Below are 21,850 nucleotides of genomic sequence, written 5' to 3' on the forward strand. Positions count from 1 at the left end.
TGGGGCACTCCCTCCCGTCACCCCTCAACCCCCACCACTCACTCCCCCTCACTCCAATGATGCACCCCGGCACTCCTACACTGGTGTTTTCACCCTGATACTGTCAGGTTGGCACAGCCAGTGGGCAGTGCCAGGGTTCCACAGGGAGGTTCCAGGGCACTGCCCAGCCGCGGCCATAAGACGTAGGAGCAGAATTAGGCCACTCGGCCCATCGAGTCTGCTCCGCCATTCAATCATGGTTGATACTTTTTTCATCCCCATTCTCCTGCCTTCTCCCCATAACCCCTGATCCCCTTATTGATCAAGAACCTATCTATCACTGTCTTAAAGACACTCAGTGAATTGGCCTCCACAGCCTTCTGCGACAAAGAGTTCCACAGATTCACCACCCTCTCGCTGAAGAAATTCCTCCTCATCTCTGTATTAAAGGATCATCACTTTTGTGTCCTCTGCTTCTAGTTTTTTCTACAAGTGGAAACATCCTCTCCACGTCCACTCTATCCAGGCCTCGCAATATCCTGTAACTTTCAATAAGATCCCCCCTCATCCTTCTAAACTCTAACAAGTACAGACCCATAGTCCTCAACCGTCTCTCATACGACAAGCTCTTCATTCCAGGGATCATTATTGTGAACCTCCTCTGGACCCTTTCCAAGGCCAGCACATCCTTCCTTAGGTACGGGGCCCAAAACTGCTCACAATACGCCAAATGGGGTCTGACCAGAGCCTTATACAGCCTCAGAAGTAGATCCCTGGTCTTGTATTCTAGCCCTCTCGACAAGAATGCTAACATTGCATTTGCCTTCCTAACTGCAGACTGAACCTGCACGTTAACCTTAAGAGAATCGTGAACAAGGACTCCCAAGTCCCTTTGTGCTTCTGATTTCGTATGCATCTTCCAATTTAGAAAATAGTCTGTGCCTCTATTCCTCCTTCCAAAGTGCATAACCTCACACTTTTCCACATTGTATTCAATCTGCCACTTATTTGCCCACTCTCCTAGCCTGTCCAAGTCCTTCTGCAGCCTGCCTGCTTCCTCAATACTACCTGTCCCTCTACAGATTTTTGTATCATCTGCAAACCTAGCAACCGTGTCGTCAGTTCCTTCTTCCAGATCATTAATGTACATTGTGAAAAGTTATGGTCCCAGCACAGACCCCTGAGGCACAGCACTAGTCACCGGCTGCCATCCTGAAAGAAACCCCTTTATTCCCACTCTCTGCCTTCTGCCAGTCAGCCAATCCTTGATTCATGCCAGGATCGTACCCTCAACACCATGGGATCGTAACTTATTTAACAGTCTCCTATTTGGCACCTTGTCAAAGGCCTTCTGGAAATCTAAATTAATCACATCCACTGATTCTCCTTTGTTTAACTTGTTACCTCCTCAAAGAACTTAAACAGATTTATTAGACATGACCTCTCCTAGACGAAGCCGTGCTGACTCAGTCCTATTTTATTCATGCACTTCCAAGTACTCCACGATCTCATCTGTAATAATGGACTCGAAAATCTTACCAATGACCAAAGTCAGGCCAACTGGCCTATAATTTCCTGTCTTCTGCCTCCCTCCGTTCTTAAACAGGGGTGTTACATTAGCCACTTTCCAGTCCTCTGGGACCCTTCCTGTCTCCAGTGATTCCTGAAAGATCACCACCAATGCCTCCACAATTTCCTCAGCTATCTCTTTTAGAACCCTGGGGTGTAGTCCATCCGATCCAGGTGACTTATCCACCTTCAGACCTTTCAGTTTCTCCAGAACTTTCTCCTTAGTAATGGTCACTGCACTCACCTCTGCCCCCTGGTTCTCCTGGAGCTCTGGCATCCCACTGGTGTCTTCCACCGTGAAGACTGATGCAAAGTAATTATTCAGTTCCTCTGCCATTTCTTTGTCTCCTATTACTTCACCAGCCACATTTTCCAATGTTCCAATGTCTGTTTTTGCCTCTCTCATTAATGGCATTCAAAAGGCATCTTGACACATGGATAGGATGGGGAGAGAGGGATACGGCACAAGGAAGTCGTGAAGGTTTTGGCAAAGATTGGTATCATGACCGGTAAGGGCTTAGAGGGCTGAAGGACCTGTTCCTGTGCTGTATTGTTCTTTGTTCTTACTTTTTATATATTGAAAATAACTCTCACCACCAGTGGGCTAGACTTGCCTTCGTGCCCCTGATGTGGTCATCACAACTGTTTTTCATTTTTGTAAACGAGTAGTGGATTGTACTGGCGTGATGTCATGCCGACTAGATAGGAGGAAAAGGCATGAGTGAACATTATGGTGCCAGGGCCAGTGAGTAAATGCTAAGGTATTGAAATGTACTGAAATCAGGTTCATGCCCTTTCTGGGCATGGAACTGATCACATGACTGCCAGGGGTGTGGAAGATCTCAAACTGAGATCTTGCTGCCGCAAATCCCATTTTTGCCCGCTTGAGAGATTTAACGGTCACTGTGAGATTTGCACCCATGACCAATGGGGCCGCTAAATCATGGCCAATGGACTGAATGGTCTTGCTTTCTACTTTACTATTCAAGGATATATTTGATACACAGTGAAAAATGAAGGCATAGCTTGTATTTGAAACCCCGGACCCTAGAATGTCAGTGACCTACTTGAGGACTCTCTCAAATTCCTGTCGTTCCTTGGTTGCCTGCACAGCCAGGAAATGCTGCTTTTGCCGGATTTGATCCGTTCGAGATTTCATCAGCATTGCAGTCACCTCCGCTTTCTTACGTTCATCCTCCAGTTCCTTCCGACGCCATTCACGTTCTGTGGCCTCCTGGCTCCTCTTTGCCCGTAGCGCATCCTACAAAAGGGAAATAAAGGAGAAACATGGGTTAAACAAGACTCTTGGTGAGATATCTGTACAGTGACAGGTGTCTCTCAGTCCCATAAGATCAGAAGGCATAGGAGCAGAATTAGGCCACTCAGCCCATCGAGTCTGCTCCATCATTCAATCATAGCTGATATTTTTCTCATCCCCATTCTCCTGCCTTCTCCCCATAACCCCTGATCTCCTTATTAATCAAGAACCTATCTATCTCTGTCATAAAGACATTCAGTGATTTGGCCTCCACAGCCTTCTGCGGCAAAGAGTTCCACAGATTCACCACCCGCTGGCTGAAAATATTCCTCCTCATCTCTGTTTTAAAGGATCGTCCCTTTAGTCTGAGATGGTGTCCTCTGCTTCTAGTTTTTCCTACAAGTGGAAACATCCTCTCTACATCTACTATATCCAGGCCTCGCAGTATCCTGTAAGTTTCAATAAGATCCACCCTCATGCTTCTAAACTCCAACGAGTACAGACCCATAGTCCTGAACTGTTCCTCATACGACAAGCTCTTCACTCCAGGGATCAATCTTGGGAACCTCCTCTGGGCCCTTTCCAAGGCCAGCACATCCTTCCTTAGATATGGGGTCCAAAACTGCTCCAAATAGGGCCTGACCAGAGCCTTATACAGCTTCAGAAGTACATCCCTGGTCTTATATTCTACCCTCTCGGAATGAATACTAACATTGCAGTTGTCTTCCTAACTGCCGACTGAACCTGCACATTAACCTTAAGAGAATCGTGAACAAGGACTCCCAAATGACTTTGTGCTTCTGATTTTCAAAGCGCCTTCCTATTTAGAAAATAGTCTGTGTCTCCATTTCTCCTTCCAAAGTGCATAACCTCACACTTTTCCACATTGTATTCCATCTGCCACTTCATTGCCCATTCTCCAAGCCTGTCCAAAGCTCCCTTGCTTCCTCAATACTACCTGTCCCTCTACAGATCTTTGTATCATCTGCAAACTTAGCAACAGTGCCTTCAGTACCTTCTTCCAGATCATTAATGTATATTGTGAAAAGTTGTAGTCCCAGCACCGACCCCTGAGGCACATCATTAGTCACCGGCTGCCATCCTGAAAAAGACCCCTTTATCCCCACTCCCTGCCTTCTGCCAGTCAGCCAATCCTTTATTCATGCCAGGATCTTACCCTGAACACCATGAGCACTTAACTTATTTAACAGTCTCCTATGCGGCACCTTGTCAAAGGCCTTCTGGAAATCTAAATATATCAAGTCCACTGGTTCTCCTTTGTCTAACTTCCTTGTTACTTCTTCAAAGAACTCTGACAGATTTTTCAGACATGACCTCCCCTTGACAAAGCCGTGCTGACTTAGTCCTATTTTACCATGCACTTCCAAGTACTTCGCAATCTCATCTTTAATAATGGACTCTCAAATCCTATCAATGACCAAAGTCAGGCTAACCGGCCTATAATTTCCTGTTTCCTGCCTCCCTCCCTTCTTAAACAGTGGTGCTACATTAGCCATTTTCCAGTCCTCTGGGACCCTTCCTGCCTCCAGTGATTTCTGAAAGATCAGCACCAATGCCTCCACAATCTCCTCAGCCATCTCTTTCAGAACCCTGGGGTGTAGTCGTTCCGGTCCAGGTGACTTATCCACCTTCAGACCTTTCAGTTTCCCCAGAACTTTGTCCTTAGTGATGGTCACTGCACTCACCTCTGCCCCCTGATTCTCCTGGAGCTCTGGCATCCCACTGGTGTCTTCCACCATGAAGACTGATGAAAAGTAACTATTTATTTCATCTGCCATTTCTTTGTTTACTATTATTACTTCTCCAGCCACATTTTCCAGTGGTCCAATGTCTATTTTTGCCTCTCTCTTACCTTTTATATATTGAAAAAAACTGTTCCTATCTTCCTTTATATTACTAGCTTTTATGATGTCCTTTACTTCCCTTGTCAGCCATGCATGCCTTGTCCTCCCCTCAGTATGTTTCTTTCTCCATGGGGTGAATTTCCATTGTGCCTCCCGAATAACCCCCCAAAACCCCTGCCATTGCTTCTGATGGAGGACATTGAACTAGGGGGCAAATAATTCTGTGCCTGTGCTGCTACATTTATTTTAGTTTTGAGCTGCGTATGTAGTGTTTTTGTACCAATTGTTTGGAGAGTTGCTCCGTTTTGTGTGTGGATTAACTTTGTTCTTGTGGGGGGATGGTGGATGGTATTTTCTTTGTGTTTGTTGGGGATTGTAATGTTTTGTATATGTATGTTCGAGCGTGGAGAGGGAGAACAGTAGGGGGTAGGATACTTGGCACCATAGCCGGGGGCTACCAGTCTAGCTGGATGGGCTAGTTCACGGAAGATCAGTGGGGGGCGAGCAGGTGACTAGTTTGATATGGTTTGTTGATGGGGGGGCGGAAATTGTTCTACTGACTGGCGTTGGGAGACAAATTGGAGGCCGAGGACGGTGGGCGCCCGAGGGTGGGCCTGAGGAGTCGCGGGACGCATGGTGCATTTGGCCTAAGAAGCTTTGCGCAAGTCGAGAAGACACAGCCGGAGTGAGGCACATCCAGAGTGGGAAGTTAGAACTTGGTAATTTGGTGCAGTGAGGTAATCAGGAAAGGGAGAGAACCAGAGCGCATCTGAGACCCTGGGTAAGTTCTCCCTAGTCTTAAACTCTATCCCTCTAGCAATGAAGGACAAAATTCCATTTCCCTTCTTAATCACCTGTTGCACCTGTAAACCAACTTTCTGTGACTCATGCACTAGCACACCCAGGTCTCTCTGCACAGCGGCATGCTTTAATATTTTATCGTTTAAATAATAATCCCGTTTGCTGTTATTCCTAACAAAATGGATAACCTCACATTTGTCAACATTGTATTCCATCTGCCAGACTCCAGCCCATTCACTTAACCTATCCAAATCCCTCTGCAGACTTCCAGTATCCTCTGCACTTTTCGCTTTACCACTCATCTTAGTGTCATCTGCAAACTTGGACACATTGTCCTTGGTCCCCAACTCCAAATCATCTATGTAAATTGTGAACAATTCTGGGCCCAACACGGATCCCTGAGGGACACCACTAGCTACCGATTGCCAACCAGAAAAACACCCATTAATCCCCACTCTTATCTTTCTATTAATTAACCAATCCTCTATCCATGGTACTACTTTACCCTTAATGCCATGCATCTTTATCTCATGCAGCAACCTTTTGTGTGGCACCTTGTCAAAGGCTTTCTGGAAATCCAAATATACCACATCCATTGGCTCCCCGTTATCTACTGCACTGGTAATGTCCTCAAAAAATTCCACTAAATTAGTTAGGCACGACCTGCCCTTTATGAACCCATGTTGCGTCTGCCCAATGGGACAATTTCTATCCAGATGCCTCACTATTTCTTCCTTGACGATAGATTCCAGCATCTTCCCTACCACCGAAGTTAAGCTCACTGGTCTATAATTTCCTGCTCTCTGCCTACCTCCTTTTTTAAACAATGGTGTCACGTTTGCTAATTTCCAATCCACCGGGACCACCCCAGAGTCTAGTGAATTTTGGTAAATCATCACTAGTGCATCTGCAATTTCCCTAGCCATTTCTTTTAGCACTCTGGGATGCATTCCATCAGGGCCAGGAGACTTGTCTACCTTTAGCCCCATTAGCTTGCCCATCACTACCTCCTTAGTGATAACAATTCTCTCAAGGTCCTCACCTATCATAGCCTCATTTCTATCAGTCACTGGCATGTTATTTGTGTCTTCCACTGTGAAGACCGACCCAAAAAACCTGTTCAGTTCCTCAGCCATCTCCTCATCTCCCATTATTAAAACTCCCTTCTCATCCTCTAAAGGACCAATATTTACCTTAGCCACTCTTTTTTGTTTTATATATTTGTAAAAACGTTTACTGTCTGCTTTTATATTCTGAGCAAGTTTACTCTCATACTCTATCTTACTCTTCTTTACAGTTTTTTTTAGTAGCTTTCTGTTGCCCCCTAAAGATGTCCCAGTCCTCTAGTCTCCCACTAATCTTTGTCACTTTGTATGCTTTTTCCTTCAAATTGATACTCTACCTTATTTCCTTAGATATCCACGGTCGATGGGCCGAATGGCCTCCTTCTGCACTGTAAATTCTATGATCGATGATTTTCCCTCTTTCTACCATCCTTCCTTTTTGTTGATGTAAACCTTTACTGAGCACTGTGAAAAATCGCTTGGAAGGTGCTCCACTGTTCCTCAACTGTTCCACCATAAAGTATTTGCTCCCAGTCTACCTTAGCTAGTTCTTCTCTCATCCCATTGTAATCTCCTTTGTTTAAACACAAAACACTTGTATTTGATTTTACTTTCTCACCTTCCATCTGTATTTTAAATTCCACCATGTTGTGATCGCTCCTTCCGAGAGGATCCCTAACTATGAAATCATGAATCAATCCTGTCTCATTATACAGGACAAGATCTAGGACCGCTTGTTCCCTCGTAGGTTCCATTAAATACTGTTCTAGGAAACTATCGCGGATACATTCTATAAACTTCTCCTCAATGTTGCCTTGACTGACCTGGTTAAACCAATCGACAGGTAGATTAAAATCCCCCATGATAACTGCTGTACCATTTCTACATGCATTAGTTATTTCTTTGTTTGTTGCCTGCCCCACCATAACGTTACTATTTGGTGGCCGATAGACTACTCCTATCAGTGACTTTTTCGCCTTACTATTCCTGATTTCCACCAAAATGGATTCAACCTTATCCTCCAAAGCACCGATGTCGTCCCTTACTATTGCCCGGATGTCATCCTTAAATAACAGAGCAACACCACCTCCCTTACCATCCACTCTGTCCTTCCGAATAGTTTGATACCCTCGGATATTTAACTCCCAGTCGTGACCATCCTTTAACCATGTTTCAGTAATGGCCACTAAATCATAGTCATTCACGATGATTTGCGCCATCAACTCATTTCCTTTATTCCGAATACTACGAGCATTCAGGTAAAGTACACTTATGTTGGGTTTTTTTACCTTTGTTTTGAATCTTAACATCTCCAGTTTTATTCCTTTTAGTATTACTGGGCCAATTCACTGAGCTTCCCTCAGTCACTGTACCTTGTACTGTCGCCCTTTTTGATTTTTGACTATGTCTTCTCTGCCTTGCACTTTTCCCCTTACTTCCTTTTGCTTCTGTCCCTGTTTTGCTACCTTCCAACTTCCTGCATCGGTTCCCATCCCCCACCACCTTTAATTGATTAGCAGTATTGGGAGTTCCTTTAAGAAATTAGTGTTTATTATGTGTGTTTCAGAGGCTCAGATGTTTTTGGGGGTGTAGATGGTCACACGCAGTACCTTACGGAGAGAGAGTAAAATCAGACTGTTAGATTTGGCAAAATCATTGCAGTTAACATTACCTGACAAAATGCGAAAAGTTGAAGTACTTATGGCGGGAGCTGAACTTTTAAAATTGCCTGAGATACAGTCTGACTCATTGGAAATGGCAAAGATCCAGATGCAGATTAAGCAACTTGCACATTAAAAAGAATTTAAGCAGCTTGAATACGCAATGAGAGAAAAAGAAAGAATAGCCCAAGCAGAACAAAAAGAAAGAGAAAGGGAGATACAGATCAGGAAAAGGGAAAAAGAGAGATAGTTTGTACTTCAGAAAATGACCATGAAACATGACAGTCAGTTGAGATTGGCAACTGGAAAGAAAAACGTACAGTTGGAGGCTTGGGGGGGATCTATTTAAATATGTCCAAGCATTGCCAAGGTTTGATGAGAAGGAGGTAGAAGCCTTTTTCATTTCATTTGAGAAGGTAGCTAAACAAATGAAATGGCCACAGGACACGTGGATATCACTGATTCAAACAAAGCTGGTAGGTAGGGCGAGTAAAGTGTTTGCATCACTACCGAAGGAGGTATCTGGGTCGTATGAGGAGGTGAAAAAAGTCCATCTTAGGTGCATATGAACTAGTGCCTGAAGGCTACAGACAAAGGTTTAGAAACTTAAGGAAAGAATTTGGTCAAACATACATGGAGTTTGAAAGGATCAAACAGAGTTATTTCAAGAGGTGAATAAGGGCTTTGAAAATAGAGCAAATGTATGAATCTCTCAGAGAAATTATACTTTTGGAGGAGTTTAAAAATTCAATTCTTGATGTCGTGAGAACTCATGTGGAAGAGCAGAGGGTTAAAACTGTGAGATTATCACCAGAAAAGGCAGTTGAAGGGCAGCACGGTGGCCTAGTGGTTAGCACAACCGCCTCACGGCGCTGAGGTCCCAGGTTCGATCCTGGCTCTGGGTCACTGTCCGTGTGGAGTTTGCACGCTCTCCCCGTGTCTGCGTGGGTTTCGCCCCCACAACCCAAAAATGTGCAGAGTAGGTGGATTGGCCACGCTAAATTGCCCCTTAATTGGAAAAAATAATTGGCTAATCTAAATTTATAAAAAAAAAAGAAAAGGCAGTTGATTATGAATTAGTTCATAAATCAAAGTTTGCTTCCGACATCAGTTTCAACCGGTGAGGGATAGAAACTGGACATGAGAAATACTCAAGTGGTAAAGGTAAAGGAGATGAAATGAAATGAATGAAAAATGAAATGAACTGAAAATGAAATGAAATGAAAATCGCTTATTGTCACGAGTAGGCTTCAATGAAGTTACTGTGAAAAGCCCCTAGTCACCACATTCCTTACACAGGAAAATCAGACAACTGAAGTGTTGAAAGACGAATATCCTGGGATTTTTCCGGATTGTGCAGTAACAAGGTTGCAAAGTCACAGGTGAAGACAAGAGGAGAAATCAGAGAGTGAAGATAAAGGTGAAGTGCAATTTTCAGAAACGATTTTCGATCAGATGGTTGGAAAAGAACAGGTGGAGGATGAGCGGATATTTTTAGTTCAGGAAAATTAGCGGAGTTACAACAGAAAGGTGTAGAAATAAACCGGATGTATCAGAAAGCATACACAGAAGAGAAATCTGCGTGTATATCAGAGTATTATTACAGTAAAAGTGATGTCTTGATGAGAAAATGGAGACCTTTACATATGCAGGCAGATGAAAAGTGGGCAGAAGTTCATCAAGTAGTATTGCCGATAGGGTATAGAAAGGAGGTGTTGCGAGTTGCACATGAGGTACCAGTGGGAGATCATTTGGGAGTAAGGAAAACTCAAGCTAAAATCCAAGAATATTTTTATTGGCCTGGACTACGTAAAGATGTAGTTAAATTTTGTCAAACATGTCACACATGTCAAGTGAGAGGGAAACTTAAAGCAGTGATAAAACCAGCCCCCTTAATACCCATTCCAACATTTGAGGACCCTTTTACAAGGGTCTTAATTGATTGCGTAGGACCGCTTCCTACAAAGAAAAGTGGGAATCAATATCTTTTGACTATAATGGATGTGTCTACTAGGTTTCCAGAGGCCATTCCAGTATGCAATATTAAACTAAAAAGATTGTGGAGGAGTTACTTAAATTTGTTACTAGATATGGAATACCCACAGGAATACAATCGGATCAACGATCAAATTTAACCTCAAAGTTATTCAAAGAAGTTATGGATAGCTGAGGAATAAAACAATTTAAATCAAATGAATACCATCCAGAATCACAGGGAGTGTTAGAAAGGTGGCATCAGACATTAAAGACAATGTCTTATTGTCAAGATTATCCAGAGGATTGGGATAAAGGAATTCCATTCGTACTGTTTACAATTAGGGATGCACCGAATGAGTCTACCAAATTAAGTTCTTTTGAACTAATTTTTGGTCATGAGGTCAGAGGACCACTTAAATTGATTTAAGGAAAAACTGGTGAGTGAGGAGTCGGAACTTACATTATTGGATTACGTGTAAAATTTTAGGGAACGATTAAATAGAGCAGGTGAATTGGCTACACAGCATTTAAAAATTGCACAACATGTGATGAAACGGGTAGCGGACAAGAAATCCAAAGTTCATAGTTTTGCCTGTGGAGATAAAATTTTAGTGTTGTTACTAGTGACAGGTGAACCTTTAAAGGCAACGTTTTGTGGACCTTATCAGATTGAAAGGAAATTAAGTGAGGTGAATTATATGGTAAGAATGCCAGACAGAAAGAAAACTCATGAGTGTGTCATGTGAATATGCTTAAAACGTACTTTGAAAGGGAGGGAGAGAAAAAGGAGGAGGTTTTCATGATTCTAACTCAAAGTGACGAACCAAATCCAGATGACTTGGAATTTGACATACCTCATTTGTTTTCACATCCCCGTGGGACCATTCGACCCTGTCCAATTTTATGGACAAGGAAAGTGACTTGGGCTTTTCCAAATTCACTTTTGGCTAAGTTTACCACCAAACCCAATTAAATTGGAAAACAAGAATGTTCTTAATAATTGGGATAAAGTATTGAGTTAGCTTCCAGAGGAAAAACGGACTGACGTGAAAGAATTATTGATATCACATGGGCAAGTTTGTGGGGATAAATTGGGAAGTACTGAAATGCTACACATGATGTAGATGTGGGAAATGCTGTTCCTATCAAACAACATCCCTATAGATTTAATGGTTTAAAATTGGCACAGGTTAACAAAGAGATTGAGAGTATGCTTTAAAATGGCATAATTGAAAGGGGTTGCAGCCAATGGAGCTCACCCATGGTGATGGTACCTAAACCAAACGGTATCCAACAGTTGTGTGTGTTCTATAGAAAAGTTAATGCAGTTACAAGAACCGACTCTTATCCTATTCTATGTTTGGAGGATTGCATTGAGAAAATGGGACAATCAGCTTTTATTTCCAAATTGGATTTACTTAAAGGTTACCTTTATCCGACAGGTCGAAGGAGATTTCAGCTTTTGTGACTCCAGATGGTTTATACCAATTCAAAGTTATGCTATTTGGCATGAAAAACGCCCCAGACACATTTCAACGGTTAACTAACAAAGTTGTTTCAGGATTACCCAATTGTGCGGTATACATCGACAATCTGGTAATTTTCAGCCAGACATGGGAAGAACATTTAAAACATCTGATGGAGTTATTCAATCGACTTTAGGTGCCGGGTTTGGTGGTAAACTTAGCCAAAAGTGAATTTGGAAAAGCCCACGTCACTTTCCTTGTCCATAAAATTGGACAGGGTCGAATGGTCCCACGGGATGTGAAAACAAAAGTTATTGGGGATTTTCCGATACCCTCGACACTGACGGACTTGCTCAAGAAGCGTAACAAATTCCAGTGGACAGCGGAGTGTCAACAGGCATTTGTCTGCCTGAAAGCTGTGATAACCAATGCTCCTGTGTTGGAGAATTACGAGGGACTCTGTGATCAGATTGAACTAAAGTATCTGACTTTAAAGAGAAATGATGAGGCATAGAGAAAGGGATGGATCGTGCAAAGACCTTCTTTTTCAAAGAGACTGTCAATCGACAAAGAGTTCCAGTTGGATGAAGAAGAACAAAAATGGACTGTTATTATTAAATGTTTGCGTGTTTTGTGTGTTAAAAAAACGTATATTCATTGTCCATATTTCTTAAAGGAAAGTGAAAAGGTGAAAAATCCCTCTGCAGACTTCCAGTATCCTCTGCACTTTTCGCTTTACCACTCATCTTAGTGTCATCTGCAAACTTGGACATATTGCCCTTGGTCCCTAACTCCAAACCATCTATGTAAATTGGGAACAATTGTGGGCCCAACACGGATCCCTGAGGGACACCACTAGCTACTGATTGCCAACCAGAGAAACACCCATTAATCCCCACTCTTTGCTTTCTATTAATTATCCAACCCTCTATCCATGCTACTACTTTACCCTTAATGCCATGCATCTTTATCTCATGCAGCAACCTTTTGTGTGGTACCTTGTCAAAGGCTTTTTGGAAATCCAGATATACCACATGCATTGGCTCCCCGTTATCTACCGCACTGGTAATGTCCTCAAAAAATTCCACTAAATTAGTTAGGCACGACCTGCCCTTTATGAACCCATGCTGCGTCTGCCCAATGGGACAATTTCTATCCAGATGCCTCGCTATTTCTTCCTTGATGATAGAGCAAGTTTACTCTCATAATCTATCGTACTCTTCTTTAAGCTTTTTTAGTAGCTTTCTGTTGCCTCCTAAAGGTTTCCCAGTCCTCTAAACTCCCACTAATCTTTGCCACTTTGTATGCTTTTTCTTTCAATTTGATACTCTCCCTTATTTCCTTAGATATCCACGGTCAATTTTCCCTCTTTCTACCGTCCACCATAAAGTCTTTGCTCCCAGTCTACCTTAGCAAGTTCTTCTCTCATCCCATTGTAATCTCCTTTGTTTAAGCACAAAACACGAGTGTTTGATTTTACCTTCTCACCCTCCATCTGTATTTTAAATTCCACCTCTCGCTCCTTCCGAGAGGATCCCTAACTATGAGATCATGAATCAATCCTGTCTCATTACACAGGACAAGATCTAGGACCGCTTGTTCCCTCGTAGGTTCCATTACATACTGTTCCAGGAAACTATCGCGGATACATTCTATAAACTCCTCCTCAAGGTTGCCTTGACCGACCTGGTTAAACCAATCGACATGTAGATTAAAATCCTCCATGATAACTGCTGTACCATTTCTACATGCATCAGTTATCTCTTTGTTTATTGCCTGCCCCACCATAATGTTACTATTTGGTGGCCTATAGACTACTCATATCAGGTACTTTTTCACCTTACTATTCCTGATTTCCACCCAAATGGATTCAACCTTATCCTCCATAGCACCGATGTCATCCCTTGCTATTGCCCGGATGTCATCCTTAAATAACAGAGCAACACCACCTCCCTTACCATCCACTCTGTCCTTCCGAATAGTTTGATACCCTCGGATATTTAACTCCCAGTCGTGACCATCCTTTAACCATGTTTCAGTAATGGCCACCAAATCATAGTCATTCACGATGATTTGCGCCATCAACTCATTTACCTTATTCCGAATACTACGAGCATTCAGGTAAAGTACACTTACGCTGGCTTTTTTACCTCTGTTTTGAATCTTAACACCTCGATCAGTAACCTCTCCTAAGTTATATTTCCTCTTAACTTTTCTCCTAATTTTCCTTGTCGTTGAACCCATATCTTCATGTAAAAACCTGCCGCATCGCTTACCATTAATGTTTTTACTTCCCTTTTTATTCCTTTTAGTATTACTAAAACCTGGGACCTCGGACGGTGAGACAGCAGGGCTAACCACTGTGCCACCATGCTGCCCTTTCCATTGTTTAAGAAGGGTAGCAAGGATAATCCAGGTAATTACAGGTCAGTAAGCCTTACTTCAGTGGTAAGGAAATTATTGGAGAGGATTCTTCCAGTCAAGATTTACTCTCACTTGGAAATAAGTGGATGTATTAGTGAGAGGCAGCACGGTTTTGTGAAGACGAGGTCGTGTGTCACAAACTTGATCGAGTTTTTCGGTGAAGTGATGAAGGTGATTTTTAGAGGTCAGGGCAGTGAATGTTGTCGACATGGACCTCAGTAAGGCCTTTGACAAGGTCCCTCAGGGCAGACAGGTACAGAAGATGAGGTTGCACGGGATCAGAGATGAGCTGGAAACAGAACTTGCTCGGTCAGAGAAGACAGAGATGAGCAGTGGAAGGTTGCGTTCTGAATGGAGGGCTGTGACTAGTGGCGTTTCTCAGGGGTCAGTGCTGGGACCTTTGCTGTTTGTAGTATATATAAATGATTTGGAGGAAAATGTAACTGCTCTGATTAGTAAGTTTGCAGATGACACAAAGGTGGGTGAAATTTCGGACAGTGATGAGGACTGTCAGAGGATACAGCAGGATTTAGATTGGCTGGGGACTTGGGCGGAGAGTTGGCAGATGGAATTTAATTCGGACAAATGGGAGGTAATACATTTTGGAAGGTCTAATACAGATGGGAAATATATAGTAAATCGCAGAACCCTCAAGAGTATTGACAGGCAGAGGGACTGGGTATGCAGGTCCACAGGTCACTGAAAGTGACAACACAGGTGGAGAAGAACAAAGAACAAAGAAAATTACAGCACAGGAACAGGCCTTTCGGCCCTCCCAGCCTGCACCGATACAGATCCTTTATCTAAACCTATCGCCTATTTTCCAAGGATCTACTTCCCTCTGTTCCCCGCCCGTTCATATATCTGTCCAGATGCATCTTAAATGATGCTATCGTGCCGGCCTCTACCACCTCCGCTGGCAAAGCGTTCCAGGCACCCACCACCCTCTGCGTAAAAAACTTCCCACGCACATCTCCCTCAAACTTTCCCCCTCTGACCTTGAAATCGTGACCCCGTGTAATTGACACCCCCACTCTTGGAAAAAGCTTGTTGCTATCCACCCTGCCCATACCTCTCATAATTTTGCAGACCTCAATCAGGTTCCCCCTCAACCTCCGGCTTTCCAACGAAAACAATCCTAATCTATTCAACCTTTCTTCATAGCTAGCACCCTCCATACCAGGCAACATCCTGGTGAACCTCCTCTGCACGCTCTCCAAGGCATCCACATCCTTCTGGTAATGTGGCGACCAGAACTGCACGCAGTATTCCAAATGTGGCCCAACCAAAGTCCTATACAACTGTAACATGAACTGCCGACTCTTGCACTCAATACCCTGTCCGATGAAGGCAAGCATGCTGTATGCGTTCTTGAGCACTCACCTTCAGGGTACAATGGACCTGGTTTAGCACACGGCTGAATCGCTGGCTTTGAAAGCAGACCAAAGCAGGCCAGCAGCACGGTTCAATTCCTGTACCAGCCTCCCCGGACAGGTGGCGGAATGTGACGACTAGGGGCTTTTCACAGTAACTTCATTTGAAGCCTACGTGTGACAATAAGCGATATTCATTTCATTTTTTATCTGAACTCCCAGATCTCTCTGTACATCAATTTTCCCCAGGACTCTTAAATCAAAATTGTACATTGATCTATTTTATATATATTTTGTATATTTTAAATGTTATTTTTATTTGCTCCGGGAATTATCGGCATAGCTGGCAGGGTCAGCATTTATTGCCCATTTCTTTTATTTTTTTAAATAAATTTAGTGCATCCGATTCATTTTTTCTAATTAAGGGTCAATTTAGTGTGGCCAATTCATCTACCTTGCACATCATTTTGGGTTGTGGGGGTGAGACCCACGCAGTCATGGGGGAATGTGCAAACTTCACATGGACAGTGACCCGGAGCTGGGATTGAACCCGGCTCCTCAGCACCGTGAGGCAGCAGTGATAACCACTGTGCCACCATGCTGCCCTATTGCCCATTCCTAACTGCCAATGCCCTCCCATTTCAGAGGGCATTGAGAGTCAACATGTGTCACATGTAGGCCAAAACAGGTAAGGATGGAAGATTTCCTTCCTTAAAGGACATTAGTGAACCAGATGGGGTCAACAATGGTTTCATGGTCATCATTTTAATTCCACTAAATTCATATAATAATAATAATCACTTATTGTCACAAGTAGGCTTCAATGAAGTTACTGTAAAAAGCCCCTAGTCGCCACAGTCCGCCACCTGTTCAGGGAGGCTGGTACAGGAATCAAACCCACGCTGTTGGCCTTGTTCTGCATTACATGCCAGCTGTTTAGCCCACTGTGCTAAACCAGCCCCAGATTTCACCATCTGCTGTGTTGGGTATTGAACCCGTGTCCCTGGATCTTGTCCTGAGTCTCTGAATTATGAGTCCAGTGACTACGCCACTGGTGCAACAAAGAATTCATGACCTAAAAAACAGATGGTGCATAGAAATAGCATAGGAGACTGAGCAACTCGCCGACAACCACAATGTGCATGGCTTCTTCAGTGCAATTAAAACCATCTAAAGTCCTGGTGAGACCACATTTGGAATACTGTGTGCATTTCTGGTCACCTCATTATAGGAAGGATGTGGAAGCATTGGAAAGGGTGCAAAGGAGATTTACCAGGATGCTGCCTGGTTTGAAGGGTAGGTCTTATGAGGAAAGATTGAGGGAGCTAGGGCTTTTCTCCTTGGAGCGGAAGAGGATGAGAGGCGACTTAATAGAGGTTGATAAGATGATGAGGGGGATAGATAGAGTGGACGTTCAGAGAATATTTCCTCGGGTGGATGTAGCTGTTACAAGGGGGCATAACACTATAAGGTTCAGGGTGGGAGATATAGGAGGGATATCCGAGGTAGGTTCTTTACTCAGAGAGTGGTTAGGGTGTGGAATGGACTGCCTGCTGTGATAGTTGAGTCGGACACTTTAGGAACTTTCAAGCGGTTATTGGATAGGCACATGGAGCACACCAGAATGACAGGGAGTGGGATAGCTTGATCTTGGTTTCGGACAAAGCTCGGCACTTTGAATAGTGTTCAATTCTGGTCGCCACACTACCAGAAGGATGTGGAGGCTTTAGAGAGGGTAAAGATTTACCAGGATGTTGCCTGGTATGGAGGGCATTAGCTATGATAAGAGAATGCAGAATGCTGTAATTTTCTTTGCTCTTTGTTCTCGTCACTTCCTCAAATAATTCAATCAAATTTGTGATGAAGATCTTCCTTTAACAAATCCATGCTGACTACCCCTGACAGGTCCATGCCTTTCTATGTGACAGTTAATCCTATCTGTTGAGCTGCTTGCAGAAAAATACTTTTCACTGTACCTCGGTACACGTTACAATAAACAAATCCAATCCAATCCAATCTCTCAGGATTGATTCAATTAATTTGCCCAAAAGCAACGTAAGACTAACGGGTCTATAATTGTTTGCCATTTCCTTTGATCCCTTTTTAAACAATGAACATAAGAACTAGGAGCAGGAGTCAGCCATCTGGCCCCTCGAGCCTGCTCCTCCATTCAATGAGATCATGGCTGATCTTTTGTGGACTCAGCTCCACTTTCCGGCCCGAACACCATAACCCTTAATCCCTTTATTCTTCAAAAAACTATCTTTACCTTAAAAACATTTAATGAAGGAGCCTCAACTGCTTCACTGGTCAAGGAATTCCATAGATTCACAACCCTTTGGGTGAAGAAGTTCCTCCTAAACTCAGTCCTAAATCTACTTCCCCTTATTTTGAGGCTATGCCCCCTGGTTCTTTCACCCACCAGTAGAAACAACCTGCCCGCATCTATCCTATCTATTCCCTTCATAATTTAATGTTTCCATAAAATCCCCCCGCATCCTTCTAAATTCCAACGAGTACAATCCCAGTCAAACGTGGAACCATGTTTATATTTCTCAGAAACACCACACTTGGGTATGGAGCGAGGCCCAGGATGAGCCGTTTAAAGAAGTGAAACGGTGGTTGTCCTCTTCAGAGTGTTTAAGCATTTCAATCCTTCAAAGCCATTATTCCTCACACGTGGTGCATCGCCGTATGGGATTGGAGCAGTCCTGTCTCACCGGATGAGCGATGGCCGTGAACGTCTGCTCGCCTTTGCCTCCTGGACGCCTGCTGCGACTGAGCGAAAGTAGACTCTCACAGAAAAGGAAGGTCTGGCAGTCGTATTTGGGGTGAAGCTATTTCTTCTGTATGTCTATGGCCACCGTTTCTTTATCGTCTTTATCGTCACAGATCACAAATTGTTGCTGCGCCTCTTCCATGAAGACAAGGCAATCCCACCGATTGCTTTTGCGAGGATTTAGCGCCAGACCTTGTTATTGGCTGATTATGAATTTTTTTCAAGCTCCGACCAGGGACCCAGATTACGCATGCTGATGCGTTGAGCCATCATCCTGTCAGCGAATATGCATACTCTCCTGCGGTGGACAAAGTGGTCCCTGTCCTGAATTTTATGGACTCCTTGCCTGTCATGGCATTGTGTATTCGTCACTTTACGCAAACATACCCTATCCTTGCCAGTGTGCAATCACATGAATCCTCTCCCACTGCTATTTCTTTTAACAACCTCTCTACAGTGCTTCATAAGACTCTAACCAGTGGAGAGTTTTCCCCCCGATTCAAACTGACTTCAATTTTGCTCGGGCTCCTTGATGCTGCAGAGTCAAATACTGTCTTGATGTCAAAGGCAACCCGGTCACCTTACCTCTGGGCATTGACTGGTGTCTCTCATGTCCCCTCTCCTCTCTCTGAGAGATATTTATACAATGACAGATGTCTCTCAGCTCTCTCCCACAGGAAGATATTTCTGCACCCACCTGTTCTGCCTTGTGATCATGTGATCGTTCTTGCAGGGCCTGTAGTCGAGCCACTTCGATAGCTTTTTCTCGCCTCAAACGATTCTGCTGCTCCTCAAACTCAGCTTCTCTTTTCTGGGAATAAAAGTACAACACGGGTTAGTTATTGAGTAAAGTTCTCCCTTTCTCTCTTGCTCCCATCTCACAGCCCCCTCCCCCACCATCTCTCTGTCTCGCTCTCTCTCTCATTCTTACTCTATATCCCCCTCTTCAATTTTCTTTTTCTCCCTCCCCCAAGTAGAATTTGAGGGACTGTATCAACCTGGATAAAATATTGGCATCAAGACAGAAAAAGGCTATTTATTTTTCAAGCTGGACAATGATGTCAGTGATGTTTCCCAAGTGCCAGTGTTAGGATCACTTTTTGTTTTGATATTGTGAGGGAACTAAGACCTCACCCTCTGTATGCTTTATAAAATGTGCACAGAGGTATGCTCATTGCTATTGCTAAAATTTTAAATTGGAAGAGACCTTCAAATAGCTGAATTTGTCTGTCCTTGACCCCTGAACAAAAGGAACTAACTGGCAGTATCATATAAAGTTGCATCTTGTATCACTGAAGAGCCACCAATGATTCACCTGTGGGTTAGAATTGGAATTAGAATTAGAACATTACAGCGCAGTACAGGCCCTTCGGCCCTCAATGTTGCTCCGACCTGTGAAACCACTCTAAAGCCCATCTACACTATTCCATTTTCATCCATATGTCTATCCAATGACCAATTAAATACCCTTAATGTTGGTGAGTCCACTACTGTTGCAGGCAGGGCAGTCCACACCCTTACTACTCTCTGAGTAAAGAACCTACCTCTGACATCTGTCCTGTATCTATCGCCCCTCAAATTAAAGCTATGTCCCCTCATGCTAACCACACTATCTAATCCTCTGATCATCTTGTATGCACAGAACAAATTCAAAGAGAGCTATACAAAGGACATCTACATTTCAAAACCGAGGCTGGCCAGCCAGAGTTTACTGATCTGCTGGGGCAAAGGGCCGACAACCTTCCTTTCAAATGTTAATGCTTGAGACATTTAATAATCTCGAGAATGCAGAGAATGCATGCTGTTTACCAAAGGCAGTGTAAAGAGTTGGAGTTGTGTGGCATAAACGTCCACTTTGTGGAATCAGTAATATTGCCTTGTGGAACTGCTTTTGCCAACAGGCAGCCTCCCAGAAAAGGAGCTCTAGCCTAGGTTTGGATATCTTGCCATGTTGGACACAACTACACGGCTTCAAATGGAAGTTCAATACCATTGGTTACAAGGCTGATTCAGAATGAATCTCATTATTTGAAGTTAACATGCCTGGAAAAAGGAATGGGGGCAGCAGGGTAGCATGGTGGTTAGCATAAATGCTTCACAGCTCCAGGGTCCCAGGTTCGATTCCCGGCTGGGTCACTGTCTGTGTGGAGTCTGCACGTCCTCCCCCTGTGTGCGTGGGTTTCCTCCGGGTGCTCCGGTTTCCTCCCACAGTCCAAAGATGTGCGGGTTAGGTGGATTGGCCATGCTAAATTGCCCGTAGTGTCCTAATAAAAGTAAGGTTAAGGGGGGGGGGTTGTTGGGTTACGGGTATAGGGTGGATACGTAGGTTTGAGTAGGGTGATCATGGCTCGGCACAACATTGAGGGACGAAGGGCCTGTTCTGTGCTGTACTGTTCTATGTTCTATGAATCATACAACATGTGCTTTTCAGCCCGCTGACCTCCATGAAGGACACCCTCATTGAACTTTGATTCTGTAGTCTGGTAACATGTGAAGTACTATTTCTTTTTTCTGTGATCTCTGCCCAGTAAAACTTTCTTTTTTCCATTTCTGTTACTGTATGAATGCACTGGGCCACCTTACGGCCCACCTCCCATGTTTTGCAAATAAACAAACCATTTGAATTCATCCTATCGCAAGTTTAGAAACATACATAGAAAATAGAAGAAGGAGGACGACATTCGGCCCTTCACTGCTCCTGGCCCAGGAGTTGATCAATTTCAAAACCCTGATTCTACCTTCCCCCCCATTGATCCGTTTAGCCACAAGAACTATATTTAATTCCTTCCTTAAATTACACAACGTTTTGGACCATAAGATCATAAGATATAAGAGCAGAATTAGGCAATCTAGGATGCATCCCACCCAGACGTGGCGACTTCTTTACCTGGAGCACTGCCAGCCTTTTTCGCACCTTTTCTTTATCGACCACTATACTGTTCAGTTGCTCAACACTCACATTTCAACTGGGCCATTTTCACTATCTTCTAATTTGGTAAAGACAGAAGCAAAGTACTCATTTAGTATCACTGTCACACCCTCCGCTTCAGTGAGCATTTTACTCTGCTTGTCCCTTGTGGGCCCCACTCTATCCTTCACTTATCTTTTACTGTTAATATGTTTGAAGAACATTTTGCTATTTGTTTTAGCGCAGCCTGCAATCCTTTCCTCATGCTTCCTCTTAGCCTTCCTTATTCCAGCCTGAGCCTCTCTCCTGCATTTGAGATACTCTTCCTGATTTTTAAAAATAAATTTATCATAGAATTTACAGTGCAGAAGGAGGCCATTTGGCCCATCGAGTCTGCACCAGCTCTTGGAAAGAGCACCCTACCCAAGGTCAACACCTCCCCCCTATCCCCATAACCCAGTAACCCCACCCAATACTAAGGGCAATTTTGGACACTAAGGGCAATTTATCATGACCAATCCACCCAACCTGCAAGTCTTTGGACTGTGGGAGGAAACCGGAGCACCCGGAGGAAACCCACGCACACATGGGGAGGATGTGCAGACTCCGCACAGACAGTGACCCAAGCCGGAATCGAACCTGGGACTCTGGAGCTGTGAAGCAATTGTGCTATCCACAATGCTACCGTGCTGCCCTAGAGTACCCAATTATTTTTTTTCCAATTAA

At 43.7% G+C, this 21,850-nt stretch overlaps 1 protein-coding gene across 1 annotated transcript in view; it reads right to left on the minus strand.

Annotated features, from left to right (window-relative positions):
* Positions 1-21,850, minus strand: part of cfap45 (cilia and flagella associated protein 45) — a 232,884-nt gene that overhangs the window by 36,155 nt on the left and 174,879 nt on the right. Inside the window, exons 9-10 of the mRNA XM_038793408.1 lie at positions 18,914-19,027; positions 2,616-2,809 (exon numbers count right to left, since the gene is read on the minus strand). Of these exons, the coding sequence (XP_038649336.1) occupies positions 2,616-2,809; positions 18,914-19,027 (308 nt within the window). The remainder of the gene's footprint in view (positions 1-2,615; positions 2,810-18,913; positions 19,028-21,850) is intronic.

Source organism: Scyliorhinus canicula, chromosome 4, assembly GCF_902713615.1.
Source record: "Scyliorhinus canicula chromosome 4, sScyCan1.1, whole genome shotgun sequence".
NCBI classification, from domain to species: domain Eukaryota; kingdom Metazoa; phylum Chordata; class Chondrichthyes; order Carcharhiniformes; family Scyliorhinidae; genus Scyliorhinus; species Scyliorhinus canicula.